Here is a 14,449-nt window from a genome sequence, read left to right as displayed (position 1 = left end):
AATGGAATCAGCAAACATACCTTTGTACTACCGACACCCTTATTCTGGATATCGGTTCGAAGGTAACACCAACCCTTCATTTTACCCTGGAGCAATTTCTACCTTCCCATCTGAGGATACCTTTGACGATGATAATCAGATACCCAGTACCGAAGAGTTTCAAGCCATTATCGATGATTATTTGAGCAATCTTAGTCCTAAAAAAAGAGACAAAGCACTTGTTGATCAGCATCGTTACTATATGATACAACAAGTATTAAAGGATCCGAGAAATACGGCTATATCTACCGCGCAATTTCGTTTTTGGGTCAAAAAGATGTTTCAACTCCAGCCTGGGCCGAATGATGTTGTGTGCCACGATAACAAGCCTGTCGCAATGAAAGAGAATATTTATGACATACTTGTGAAAGCACACAGAGAGGCTCATCACGGCGGACGGGATAAGACTTCAGCATTGGTAAAACAACCTTTTTTTTTAAAAAAGTAACGATAGATGAATCATCAAAGACAAACGCTTACCCTTTATTATTTAGGTACGAAAGCGATATTCTTGGATACCAAAAGAACTGGTTGCCCGTTTCGTTCGTCACTGCCCTTACTGTATCACTCGTCGTAATAGTGGACATAGCCCTAACCTAGCAACATCTCCACATTCAGTACCACAGGCGAGGTACTCCAACAGAAGCAGCTACTGTTTTGATTCTGGCTCGTCCATCATCTACACGCCACCTGCCCTAAAAGAAGATGGCAGTGAACTGTCATCAGGCCCACCTTCTTCAGATGTGAGTTATGAAGTTAGTCCAAATTATGTATCTATATCAACTACCTCATCCCCGAAAGAGTCCTGCTATTATTCCATGCATACAAAAGAAGATGACAGTCAAGTTTTGATAGGCTGCCACAATGACCATTCATTTCAGTCTGCAGCATTTGATATGAATAATTCTACCATTTATTTAGAACTGCAGCAACATCAGCGACATGAACAACCTTATTCACTAAATATGCATCCAAACACAATACATCCATTAGGCCAACAAGGTCCACATTCTTATCCGCAAACACCCTTAGTCTATACCCCATCACAAAGGCACCTCTCTCATGGTTACCAAGACTATTACGCACCGGCAACAACAGCATCCGATTATTACTGTAACGGATTAGGTATCACTCATCATTATCATGGAAACTCATCCCTTTCGTCTTCTGAAACTACTTCTATTCATGCCAATACAGCACCGAATACAACTACCGTGCATCCTACCGGTCTAACAACAGACAATGTTGCCGCTGAAGTTGCCGCGGCTGCATTTATGCATTCCGCAACAAATATGGCAAATGCAGGCTTATTATCATCCAACTCTACCACATCCCATGACCGACCGTCTTATGTTACATCCAGCTTACCTTCCGCTACAACAACTTATCATTTCTATAATACGATCGATAACGTTCCTGATGCTGCCATAACTGACGAATTTGGAAGATATCATCATCCTTTAGACTCAAACTACACTAACTGAATAGTGCATCAGTGCACTTCGATAATGGCTATTCCTTTTACACAACTTTGACCATCCATATAAATTTATTATCAGTAAATTGACACTATCCAGCAAATGAAAAAAAAAAAGACTTACTGGAGTAATAGTAGTAGAACGACAAACTACAAAAAAAAAAAAAAAAATACCAATTTCAATCTTTACTTTATGCCGAAGATAACACTAATTTTACTTACTTTATAAGATGACGTAGCGAAATCACTAGTTTTCTTCTTCTTTGCTTTACAGCTATATGCTTTCTTCCTCACTCTTTTATTGTTTTCTTATTTACTTTTATTTTTTAAGTATGGTTATCCTTTGACATAACAATTTAAGCTATACTTTCCTTTACTCTTTATCTGGCACAAAATTTCAACTTATCAGCAGCGCAGTTGACAAAAGAAAAAAAAAAATAAAAAGAAAAGATTCAACCGAATAAAACCCAATTGACCTAACATTATACACTTGCACCATAGCACTGTCGAATGTACATTCTGAAACATTTAAGAACTATAAAATGATGTACATTATATACAGAGCTTTTAATTCTATAACTTTTAAGTATATTATCTACCACTTCGAGATGTTCTACATAGCCGTTTCAAACTGTTCCTGCTCAATACAGAAAGAACCGCTAACCGAGTCAATTCAAATGCAGTCATCAATACTATGATCCAAAAGATAAACCACCCGATAACGCTACTCTGCACCCGTAATATTTCAGGATGACAAAAAGTTCCTTGAAAGCTGTACATGCCCTTGTAATTATCATAAAACATACCAAAATAATCGCCTAGATACATCAAAGGCTCTAAGGCCTTGAATGAGGCTGGTGAGTCCACATAGGCACGAGGCCGCGTACCAGCTGGATCAAATAAGAAGGAAGTACGCCTGTTCCTAATTTCATTCAAAATGGCTGCTTTTGTCATAGAAGGCGTGTTGACGGTTAGCCAGACTTGAGCACCCACTGAGGGGTGATGTAGATCCATGCCTACCATTTGTATAAGATTGTGTTGCAGTGTCGCTTGATAAGATGCCAGATCGAATGTTTCTTGATTAATAACCTCGAAGCCGTCCACTCCCCAACTGATCAGCTGTTCAATGCTAGGATGGTTAGGCAAGCGAGGCAGCTGGTAGCCGGCTTCAGTAGTATTGCTCCATGGAATATGATTCACAATAACAAGACCGCCCAATTCGTGTACTTTATCAATCACATTTTGCAACTCTTCATCTGTAGGAAACGGACCTGTCGTTTTAATCGTTTGATTTATGCCAATCAAATTCATGTGGATCCTGCAGCAGCTGTGTTATAAAGGAGTGTTTCAGTGTTACAATTGAAAGAAAACTTAGCATGAACAGTTTGACAGTAATTTACGTATATTCCATGCCTGGAATGACCACAATGGTATCATTATATTCTCTGATTGCTAATTTTTCCGCCGCCAGTCCACCTTCGATTGTATTGTGGTCACTATATACATAATGTGATTGAAACCGTTTGAATAAATGAAACAAGAGATTGACAGTAAAGGGTGTTCTTTACTTACGTGACCATAACTGCATTATATCCATTTGCTTTACAATCAAATTTAAATAAGCAAGTTAAAAAATTCTCCTACTCTTTGAACAGAAAAACAAAAAAAAAAAAAAAAAAAAGAAATGGATAACTTTACCAATATGCCAATTTAAAAGTTGTCGCACATTCATTTTGCCGTCACTATAGGTCGAATGAGAATGTCCATCCAATAAGACATTGTATTCGAATGAAGCATTGTACGGCTTGAGGTAATCTCTGGGATTGATCTGCCAATCGAAAGTTAGATTAGAAAAGTCTTCAGGCTTCGGTAATCCGTCTGTATATCTCAGACCCAAGCCGATGGCAATAAGAACTCCAATAATGACGATAAGTGTGATAATACGGTATAATAATCCTCTAAAATAGTCAAAGTGCTTGCAAAAAAACAGTGATAGGCGTTGCCTGAATGGAAATCTGGTGGTCGTCCTATTATTGGTATGGCTAACATAGTTGCTATTATTGTTGAACAAGTTTCTTTGCTGTAGTGAGGATGTACTTGATTTATCGAGATTGGTTAGCGGCTCATAATGACTGTTTTTCATGTCTTCCTCTGCCGTTGCCTCTATTGACTCAGTTACTGGAAGAGAGGAAGTTCTTTCATTTTGGTTTTCCATGTATTTATGGAGAGTAATTTCTGAGATGAAAAATAAAAAACCCTACAACAAAGAAAGAGAGAAGCTCGCAAGATATGGCCAAACAGGATATTATTGTATGCTGAAAAGTTTAAATCTACGGAAGATAAAACAGTTTGACAAGTATTAGTGTAGAACTATACTTCGGCAAATAAGCCATGATTTGGAATCTGGTTGAAAAAGCATTTCTAACCATATTTCACATCTGCTTTTTAATGTAGCATCGCAGCCTACAGAGTAAGAAGCACTGTATCATCACTGAATGAGATGAAAAAGCTAGGAAAGGAAGAATATACATTCTAAGTGTGTGTAAGCTTGCAGTGCAATGATGGTTAGACTTTCTGGCAATTTTTAGGTACTACCATCCTTTTTAAGGCAAAAGATAAGGAATTAAAAAGATTACATAAAGAAGGATCTGATTAAATTGGAGATCGGCTCCAACGATTGGCTTTAGGTTAACATCCGCATTTAACCGTTGTGTTGTTTTGTGATGCGTGTGGGTGTGGGGGAGGAGACTCCAGCCCAAACTGACTCATAAATATACACGGGTATCATAGTCTATTTCTACCCCAGTTCTCACTCTTTCTTTCTGTTTACCACTTGTTAATTTTGAATTAATGCTAGCCTTTCAACCCATTGCACGTCAAGCAGCTGTTAACACTGGTCGTGCTAGTGCCTTTACTTTAGCTAATATCTCTACCAGAATGAAGGCTCAATACTCTACTCAGTCTCGCATTACAGTAGCCAATCCTGTCGTTGAACTCGATGGCGATGAAATGACTCGAGTCATTTGGGCCGACATTAAGTACAAACTCATTTTACCATATGTCGATTTGGATATAAAATATTTCGACTTGGGCATGGAACACCGTGATAAAGTAAAAATACAATTTTTTTCTGGGGAAAAGCTTCTATTAGCTGGACTAAATTTTGCTCAGTGAAGTCATTAATCTGGTTTTTTTTTTCCAATTTATAAGACGGATGATAATGTTACTGTGGAAGCTGCTGAGGCTATAAAGAAATATAACGTGGGCATTAAATGTGCAACCATCACACCAGATGAGGCTCGCGTCAAAGGTGAATAATAACAGATTGAAAAAAAAAAAAGAAAACTGAAGGGGTTTTTGCGTTATTAATAAGCTTGAAACCTACGCTGAATTAGAATTCAATCTCAAGCAAATGTGGAAATCTCCCAACGGCACTATTCGTAACATTTTGAATGGTACTGTCTTCCGTGAACCCATCATTTTGAATAACATTCCACGTATTGTACCTGGTTGGACAGAGCCTATTGTAATTGGACGTCATGCCTTTGGTGATCAGGTAAAGTATTTTGACAAATGATTTGACAGACTACAGAAAACCATTTGGATTAAAAACGAAACTTAAACTCTAATTTTCTCTGCATAGTATCGCTCTACTGATTTTGTTACTAACCAGGCGGGAAAATTTGAAATGGTTTTTACTCCTAAAGATGGCTCTGAAGCTCAGAAATGGACAGTTTTCGACTTTCCAGAGAATGGTGGTGTCGGTATGGCCATGTATAATACTAATGATTCTATTGAAGGATTCGCCCACAGCTGTTTCCAAATGGCTCTTACCAAAAAAATGCCTCTTTATCTAAGCACAAAGAACACAATTTTGAAGAAATATGATGGAAGATTTAAAGATATTTTCCAACAAATTTACGAAGCCACCTATCAGAAAGATTTTGAAGAGAAGGGCTTGTGGTATGAGCATCGATTGATTGATGACATGGTAGCTCAAGCCCTTAAATCAAAAGGTGGATTCGTATGGGCATGTAAGAATTATGACGGTGATGTTCAATCAGATATCGTAGCTCAAGGCTATGGCTCTTTGGGGCTGATGACTTCTGTTTTAATCACCCCTGATGGTAAAACAATGGAAGCAGAAGCAGCTCATGGTACAGTCACTAGACATTATCGTGAATATCAAAAGGTAAAGCTGTAGAACTCTTATCTCTTGTTTATCTAGCTAACCCTGCACTTGTGTGTAATTTTTGCGGTCTATTCTAGGGTAATCCCACATCTACAAACCCTATCGCATCTATTTTCGCTTGGACTAGAGGCTTAGGTCATCGTGCAGCTCTTGACGATAACAAACAGTTGAAGAAGTTTTCCTCTGATCTTGAAAGGGCTTGCATTGATGCTGTTCAGAGGGATAACGTAATGACGAAAGATCTAGCATTAGCTATTCATGGCAGAAAGTTAGTATTCAAGAAACATACCTAAGTATACAGTTAAATTGTATTCTTAACTTTTTCCTTTTTTTTTTGTTCAAATCTCTGTAGTCTAAAGCCTGAGCATTATGTTACTACTGGTGACTACATGAAGCGCGTTAAAGAAAACCTTGAACAATTGAGATCTGCTTAATTAATTGTATCCTGGAGGCACAATAGTTCACCTGTAAATCATTCTCTGAATTATACAAGATAAGAAATAAAAGCTTACGAGTTCCAACTTTGAAATGAAAATTTCGAATATATTGCCTCAATGAATCGCTACTTGTAGATGGTTACTACAGCAACAATAACAAGTATGCCTTTGAGCTCTTTTTTGACGTTTTTATTTTTTATATGTCATTTCCAAGACTGTCAGGCTTGAACTGATTAAATGCATATACTGCCTCTGGAAAATTTAAAAAATAGAGGAAGAGATCAGAGTAATGCTCAAATGCAAAAGACAGACTGATAAAGTTTAAGGTTGTTTAATTCTGAAGGTTGCAGCGAGAGATAGATAAAAAATTTACGTGATACATATTCTTTGACGCCTGCTTAGTGGTATACCAAGAGGAACTCATTTATAAATTAAAAATGGTTTTCTTAATTTCTTTCCTTTTTTTTCCTGATTTTCGGGTACATTCAAACCGATTTTCTTTGTACATTAGCACTTCTTCTTATACATGTCTTCTGCTCAAAGTTCATTTCCTAACACAGAACGAAGCTCCTTATTACATTTCGATCCACAAATCAATAGAAATTATCATACGTTGACAGATCAACAGCCACAAAAAAATGATTGTTCGGATGAAAATTATACAACAACTACTGTAGATGAAGGCTGTAATGATAATCCAACGCATTCAGCTAATGTATCTATCGCTTCAACCTTAAACGACGGCGGCAATCGACAATCTTCGAAACGGTTAGAAAGCATAGCACATTCTATATTTTCACATAATTTCTGGCAAGAAATGTTACAAAATTTACAAAAGTGCTCCACCTCCATCTATTTGGAAAATAAGGGCAGTGTGGCTAGGGATCATTTAGGTAATACAATTTATACAACAGGCATAAGTTAAGCATTTTATCAATCCCTGGAGTTATTGCTCAATATATTATGGTTATAACGTAATATATGAATAGCGAATGAACGAACTTATTTGGCCTGGGTACGTACAAGTTTATCCACCGTTTCTGTGGGAATAGGTAAATAAGATATAATAAGCACAAGTAACGGATAGATTATGGTTTGTAAATTCTAACTCTATATAATCTGTACCTTTTTTTTTTTCTTACTTTCAGGTCTCACACAATTATTTCGCCTTGAAAAATCAGCAACACCAGATTCAGATGAGCAACCGCTTCTGGTCACGGGTCAAATGATTGGGTTTCTCTTCATCATTATCAGTATGGTTTTCTTAATTTTCGCTTTTCTACGATTTTTTCATGCACAAGTAGCCATGATGAAAGGATTTTTCCCTGCGACCCGGTCTACAGTAATGGCAGCGTCATGCATACTCTTCCTAACCATGTTTGGTATGCTTATTATAGTTGTTAAACAATCATGTTAGGCTTTCATCCAGAGCTCCCCATACTTTTTCCAAGAGTATAAATTGTATACCCATTTTCTTGCTTTTCAAATGCTATTCTTCTCAATGAAAATATCTCACTTTACGTCATTATTTAACGACACTACATTATTTATTCAAACCATATTTTGAATACATATAGATTATTGACTTAACGTTTAATTTTGATGCTGTATATAAGAAATTGTAATACTTATACATTTTGTATCAAAATATTCGACAGCCTGCTTATACGATGTAAAATCAGAGAATGAATCTCTCCCAAAAGCGTAGAAAATTGCTAGTCTAAACTTGAAAAGTGATAGGTTTATCATAGAAGCTAACAAATCCTGCATATGTACTTTAGAATATCTGGTTTGGATATAAATGTGAAGTAAAAGGACATTTTTGAGGTTCCTACAAAGATATGATCCTTTTATCAACCTTTAACTCATCTTTTAGCTTTAACGTGCATCGTCATGAATTGTTACAGTAATATGCTTAAATAAACTTTAACGACATTTGACATTGTGTTCACTGGCTCTTTACCCTTTTTAAAGGAATCAGGCATAAAATTTCCTACATTCGTTAAGAAAATCTTGTAAAGTTACAAGATAAGTTCCATCGAGCAGCCTGATGGCTTTCATTGGTGAATAATGCTAACACTATCAAACCAAACGAAGGCAGTGAATATAATTTCGCAACTTAATTTTCAAGATCGATATCAGTTATTTCTTGATGACCGAATGAAGGCCTTATTTTATTCTCTGCTCGTTTGACCTAATCTTTGCTTCTGGTATATTTAATGCACTTGTTTCTTTAAATACAACACCGTGCAAATTCACTATATCGTAACTTTCTACTTCAAAGAAAGGACAGAAAATAAATAGAATGTTATTCAGACTCGAATAGCTACATCATTTATACGCCTGTCTATAAGAAACACAGAAGGATTGGTTTTCCATTTGCCGCAGTGTACTCACATGTAATTACTATTTGTACATAATGCTATCTGTAAAAATACTTATGCAACTATTAGAAAGGAGCGTTGCCTCCCTTTAACTTTCGTCCCAGTTAAAAAAAAAGAAAAAAGAAAAAAGGTTAAAAGATACAAATGCACACTTTCAAAACAACCTATTAATGCAAAATAGACGAGTCTTTTTAAAGCCTTACTTTGAGTCACAGACATGCATGCAAGTGGCATGCATTATCTGTGGCATATAGATAGTTTATATATATGGAAATACATACGCAAGTCCATTAGAAAATTATATATTAAAGAAACTATAAATTTGTATATGAGCAAAACAATTACATTAGAAGATAAGCATCATATAATAACTATTAAGAATAACCAATATCAATATATGTCAGCCCTATTCTGTTGGCTCTCTGATAGGTTCATCAGTAGGAGGTGTTGGTTGAGAGGAATCTCCGCCGCCATCAGCAGGTGGTGAGGGTTGAGAAGAATCTTCGCCGCCCTCAACTGGTGTATCATTGGTAGGTTCGGCACCGTTGTTTGTAGTAGTAGTGTTAGGTACAGCTTGATCTGTAGTTGTAGGCGTATTGGTGACAATGACAGTGGGAGCTGTTGCGTCAGTCGTAGGAGTTGGAGTTATTATGGTACTTGTTGGAATGTCACTGATTGTGGGAGTAATAGTACTTGTGGTGTTATTATTGTCAATAGGTATTGTAGCGTTCGTAGAATTAAGGGCAAGAGACGTCGCATACGCAGATGTTTGACATAAGAGAGTGAGCAGATCATCACCTTGATCTGTGATACCAGGGACATTGATGGTGAAGGGAGCATTCTTTTGTGTGTATACCATTTGATCTGTTGAAAATGCATTACCAACAACGACAGAAGCAGTTTGGCTAACGTTGTAATAATAATTGAAGTCGGCAAAAGTAGCAATCAACAAGGGCGCATTTTCAAAGTTGTTGATTAGAACTGGCAAAGGAGCAGTTTGAACAGTTTCCTTAGGGCCGATGGTAAGAGGTGGTGAAAGTTCATAATCAATAGTACCAACAACATAATCAGTGTTTTGATATTGACCAGCAACAGGACAGGTTAAATACTTTGATGTCGAGGCCTTAATATGCTTAATACTGAAAGGTGTATTGAGTGGATTATACAGAGTGATCACTGCATTCGCAGCGCCTGTGGTAAGCATAGCCATAGCGTCACCAGTAACATCAATCTGCTTGATTAGAGAGTCAGTAATTCCATTAATGCTTGTGGAAAGTTTCAATTCGGATAAGCCTTGTTGAATAGGAGCAATGGATGTAGATGAAGAAGAGCCAGAGATTGTCAAAGGTACAGGAGCACCGGTCAAATAATAGTAGAGCATCTTACCAACAGCTTCTATACTTGTAGCTCCTTCAGCTAAATGCATCTCAGAGTTGTAGTTTTGTGCACCGGGTAAGATAGTAAGATCCTTCATATAGGCTTTACCAACAACAGCGTTATATTCATTCATAATGACATCGAAATTGACGTCGCCAATGGAAATAGTGATATTAGAAGGATTATTCAATTGCACGACGAGACTAACAATAATATAACCAGCCGCTGCGCCTGTCACTTCAAGTGATTGGATTTGAGCAGTTCCACCGAAACTATTAAAGCCTGTATGGCGCAAAAGAAAGAAAATGTTTGAGTATTCGAACAGACAAAATGAAAGAGTCTCTAGTAAAACAATTTACCTGCTAACGTTGTATCAACATCGAAAGAGACACCAGGAAGGCTAAGAGTGCCTACAGCAGTATCAGCAATAGCATTAGAAGTACCTTTCAAGCCGAACGTTACCGATGGTGATAATGTCAAGAGCTTGTTGAAACCAGTGAACAATTCATGATTGGCAACCTTGAACGGTATATTAGAAAATGATGTAGTAACAAAACCAGAAGCATCTGTGGAAGCAGGTGAGGTGGGAACATCCAGTGTAGCAACAACACCACCTCCGTAAGTAGCACTGACATCCATATCTAGTTGAGAAACACCAAGAGGGAAACCGAAAGGATTTTTAAGTTGAGCTACAACCTTTGACGAGCTAGTAGATGGTGCCCATTGGTCCTTTGTAAAGTCTAGTGTGAGATCTTTCATTTCAATGGAAGGTATCAAAGTAGGAACGGTAGCAGGACCAGGTAGAATGACGTTTTCAATACTGATCGTCTTGAATGCAGCGCTTAACCAGCTAACAGCACCGTTACTTCCAGAACCAGATACACCTTTAACAGTGAGTGTTGTTGATTGTCCAGCAAGGTAATGACCAAAAACAGTAGTGATGGCTACAATTCCTTCTTTAGTTGTTTGAGGAATAAGACGGCCCTTCATGGTGATTGCAGATGAGCTTTGAGGTGCAAAGTTAGCAGCACCATTGGAAGCAAGCGGGCCAAGAAGGATGTCACCAAAGTAGGATTCGAAAGCCGCACCACCAAGATTGAAGCCAACTTGACCGGGATTGTTAATAATGGTATTTGCAATAAGTGTAATACCACCTGCAGGATCATTTGAAGGCAGATCAAAAGAGGTAATGGTGACAGCGTCCTTGAAACCATTAGAACCCTTCAAAGTGACATATTTGTGAAGCGATACTCCAGTGAAAGTGTAACCAAGAGCAGAGACGCTCACATCATTAGTTGTGATCTCCCATTCAAAAGACTCGTTGTTGATTAAATAAGCAGAGAATGCAGCCATATCATCGCCATTGGCAACAGTGAAGCTTCCTTCCACGGTAAATGTAGCACCAACATCAGCTTTAGAATTGATAGTAGCCATGGAGACAGTACCAAGCGTCTTTCCTTCCCAAGCAATAGTAAGAGGACTAGGGAAACTGATAGTAGCATCCATAGGGCCTGCATTGGCAATACTACCGGACATTTGTACTTTGAAAGATCCTTCAGTAACATCCGATAATACAATGGTGGAGAAACTCAGAACAGAACCGTCAACAATTTGCTGTACAATAGGTTGACCAACAATAGGAATTAATTGAGTAACAGTATCATCAGTAGTGACAACAACATTTGATTGGGAGAAAGCCAAGTCATTGACATATTGGCCAATAGTAATAGTCGAAGATAAAGATAGATCAACACTCAATGCCTTCATGGCATCCTGGACGTATTGAGAGATGTTGAAACCGGCGAAGAGACTAGAATCAGCCTGAACACTTTCTTGACCCTCAATACTAAGGCCACCCAATTGAAGAAGACCATCTAAGGCTCTGGTATCCATGTTTGAAGCGACAGCAAGGTTTCGAAGCAACAAAGCTACAGCAGCAGGGTCGATATTCATGCTCATAAGAAGTTTTTGAGAAGTTCCAAGAGCTTTTCCATTGATAACAAAAGGGTTACTGCTAATATCTTGATCAATATTACCGATAGGCATGCCTTGGAACGTAGCAGATGAAACCACTTTAGAAATACTCAAAGAAGCTGTGAAAGGGTTGCTTATGGTAACAGCGACACCGACCATACCCGTCTGGAGGGTATCAGGAAGAACAGACATGGAAGCACCTTGAATTAAAGCAGTGGTCAACCCAGGAAGGGTGGATGTCAAGCTCACAGCACTCAAAGCCTTGGCAAGTGAGGCAATGTCAGTTGACTCGGCATAGCCTCCGATATCAACAGTATTATCTGAGCCCATCACAAAAGTGCTAAGAATATTTTGACCGACATCCGAAGACTTCGGGTCAAATGAAGAGATAGCACTTACAGTGTTTGAACCGCGGTTCAGTGTTAACTTCGACAAAGTGACAAGACCTAGTTTTGTTCCGCTAGCACCCATCTCAAAGCTGACGTCGCCAGTAGTAATGCTGAAATCTGAAGGATTGTCCATAGTGACGTTGATAACAAGAGTTAAGCCAGCTTCAGTACCACCCGTAACGTCTAAAGAGTTGATAACTGTAGGAGTGCTATTCAAGAATTGTAAACCGTGCAATGTAGTAGGAACAGTAAAGTTGATACCGCCTAGCGTTATTGGGCCGATGGGAGTGTTAGCTTTGGTGGTAGCAAGGCCAGAGATCATAAAGGTATAGTTATTATTTGCAGTCAAGGCATAGGTATATTGATTATAAGTAGCTTCCTTTCCAGGGATACCGGCAATGGCAGTATTATTCAAACCAAATATAATAGTGCCGTCTTGCTGATTACTGACAGCATGAACAAATGGGGTCTGCATGACAGCAAAACTTTCAGTTTGCTCACCAGTGGTATTGATAGCGAGCGTAATATTTTGAGATACTTCCGTAACGTTTAATGAGAATCCAAACGGCATTTGGAAATTGGCAGTTACAGCGGGGGCATTGGCAATAGGTGAGTAAGGCGTTGCTGAATCAAACTTTAAATCAAGATAACCCATGCTAACGCCGTTAATGATCTTCAATGGAGCAGCTGCTTTTAAGCCAACGTTTAAATTCACAGTTTTAAAACCTTCAGAAAGCCAACTGATAGGATTAACGCCATCAGGAGCACAGGTCAGGCCCACAGCAGTTGTATTTGAGACTTTACCAGCAACATAATTAGAAAAGAGAGTGCCTATTTTTTCCAAAGATGCTGTATCATTTTGAGGAGCAAGTCTGCCCTTGAGGAGAATATTGTTTTCACCCTTGGCAAGGTTTACACCTGTACCAGATACGATACCTAGAGGTACACCATCATAGCCTATAGCCAAAGTTATGGTACCCAATTGAACACCGATAGGCGATGGACTTTCGAGAATAGTTCCTAATTCGACAGAGATACCACCAGCAGGGTCATCACCAGGAAGATTGAAGGAGCTGATTTTAACATTTGGGAAACCATTCATACCTAAATTTGGAAGGTATAACACAATTATTAGTAACGGTTTTGGAAAGCAGTTTTAAGCTGTAGGAGTAACCAATGGTCTTGCATTACTTACCATTTAAAACAATTTCTTTGTTCAGGTTAACTGTGGCAGTTCTATTTGAGTACAAAATTTATGTGAGAAAAAAAATTTCTGCGCGTGAAAATTAAAGTCTCCATATTTACCTAGTGAGGGCTGTAATGTCAAGCTGACCTTTGAGTGTCCATTTGAATTCATCGACAGCCAACATAGTTTTCGCAAAGGTAGCAAAAGCAGCCTGGTCTCTAATCAAGAATGGAGTGACAGCATTCAGGCTACCATGACCTCCAGCAACTTTGGTTTCATTGAAAATGAACATATCACCAAGATAAGTCTCGTTATAGTAAACTTGAACTGGATTATGAAACTTAATTTTTGCTGAGAATGGACCAGTATGTGACAAGGAGCTTTCCATGTTCATATAGAATGTAGAGTTCATATCGTCACCATCGCGTTTAGCATAAACAGTGTTTGTGAGGGAGTCAGGTTTGTTGAATGAGATTCCAGCAGCTGTGACATCAATTTTTGACTTGTTCATAATACTTTGAGCAACTTTGGGGAAAATGACATACAGAGCTAAGACCACTGCAACAACCGTAACGATGACTGTTATGATCGAGCAAATGATCCAATATCTCTTCTTTTTGTAAAATTTCTGCTTGGGTGGAGGTGCAGCTTTTTCTGTATACTCCTCTATTAGTTCATCACTTCGAAGGTTTTGATCGTCAGAGACATTATAATATTCATGGCTGCCAGACACTACTGCCTGGTGCTCATATGTTTGATGTACGCTTTCGGTCATCAATTATGAATTTGACGAGATTGAAATTGATAATTTGATGTATTTGACTTTTAAAAGAATGGAGAAGATACTAAAGTAAATTAAGGATTGTAATAGGTATCGCCTTTCAATAAAAAAGCAAACAGAAGAGATAGAAGAAGAAATGCAAACGATAAGCAACATTAGCTAATATTTATATGCTCACATTTACAAGAGATAATATGGAAGCTATGGTACATA

At 38.1% G+C, this 14,449-nt stretch overlaps 5 protein-coding genes across 5 annotated transcripts; 3 read left to right on the top strand and 2 right to left on the bottom strand.

Annotated features, from left to right (window-relative positions):
- Nucleotide 1: 1 nt before the first annotated feature.
- On the top strand, nt 2-1,523 carry BDF20DRAFT_912907 (uncharacterized protein; the record flags this gene model as incomplete). The annotated part of the gene is made up of 2 exons (XM_053084003.1): nt 2-457; nt 534-1,523. The coding sequence occupies 2 exons, from the start codon at nt 2-4 to the stop codon at nt 1,521-1,523; spliced, it is 1,446 nt and encodes a 481-aa protein (XP_052936232.1).
- Nucleotides 1,524-1,670: 147 nt separating this feature from the next.
- Nucleotides 1,671-4,019, bottom strand: BDF20DRAFT_868671 (Polymerase/histidinol phosphatase-like protein). The gene is made up of 4 exons (XM_053080946.1): nt 3,215-4,019; nt 3,089-3,116; nt 2,917-3,012; nt 1,671-2,843 (listed from the first exon to the last, which is right to left on the bottom strand). The coding sequence occupies exons 1-4, from the start codon at nt 3,729-3,731 to the stop codon at nt 2,108-2,110; spliced, it is 1,377 nt and encodes a 458-aa protein (XP_052936231.1). The 5' UTR covers nt 3,732-4,019; the 3' UTR covers nt 1,671-2,107.
- A 434-nt stretch (nt 4,020-4,453) lies between these two features.
- BDF20DRAFT_819940 (isocitrate dehydrogenase [NADP]) lies at nt 4,454-6,142 on the top strand (the record flags this gene model as incomplete). The annotated part of the gene is made up of 6 exons (XM_053077499.1): nt 4,454-4,627; nt 4,727-4,826; nt 4,912-5,072; nt 5,160-5,708; nt 5,786-5,976; nt 6,061-6,142. The coding sequence occupies 6 exons, from the start codon at nt 4,454-4,456 to the stop codon at nt 6,140-6,142; spliced, it is 1,257 nt and encodes a 418-aa protein (XP_052936230.1).
- A 988-nt stretch (nt 6,143-7,130) lies between these two features.
- BDF20DRAFT_820299 (uncharacterized protein) lies at nt 7,131-7,562 on the top strand (the record flags this gene model as incomplete). Its single annotated transcript, XM_053077530.1, has 2 exons — nt 7,131-7,197; nt 7,294-7,562. Coding segments are annotated over 2 exons (336 nt in total), but the record flags the coding sequence as incomplete, so codon positions are not given.
- Nucleotides 7,563-8,935: 1,373 nt separating this feature from the next.
- BDF20DRAFT_1000640 (uncharacterized protein) lies at nt 8,936-14,230 on the bottom strand (the record flags this gene model as incomplete). The annotated part of the gene is made up of 4 exons (XM_053074596.1): nt 8,936-10,188; nt 10,266-13,373; nt 13,465-13,505; nt 13,575-14,230. 4 exons carry the CDS (start codon nt 14,228-14,230, stop codon nt 8,936-8,938), a joined length of 5,058 nt encoding a protein of 1,685 aa, XP_052936228.1.
- Between the last annotated feature and the right edge of the window lie 219 nt (nt 14,231-14,449).

Source organism: Mycotypha africana (genome assembly GCF_025528875.1).
Source record: "Mycotypha africana strain NRRL 2978 chromosome Unknown BDF20scaffold_5, whole genome shotgun sequence".
Lineage (NCBI taxonomy): Eukaryota > Fungi > Mucoromycota > Mucoromycetes > Mucorales > Mycotyphaceae > Mycotypha > Mycotypha africana.
The sequence above is the reverse complement of the archived record's forward strand: the minus strand, read 5'-3'. Positions and strand labels throughout refer to the sequence as shown.

Excerpts from the sequence above, each read along its gene's own strand:
- BDF20DRAFT_868671 (XM_053080946.1), bottom strand. The coding sequence starts at position 3,731 with ATGGAAAACCAAAATGAAAGAACTTCCTCTCTTCCAGTAACTGAGTCA. Across the intron at positions 3,013-3,088 it reads TATAATGCAGTTATGGTCAC|TGACCACAATACAATCGAAG; the intron begins GTAAGTAAAGAA and ends TTATGTATATAG. Across the intron at positions 2,844-2,916 it reads ATTCCAGGCATGGAATATAC|CTGCTGCAGGATCCACATGA; the intron begins GTAAATTACTGT and ends TTTATAACACAG.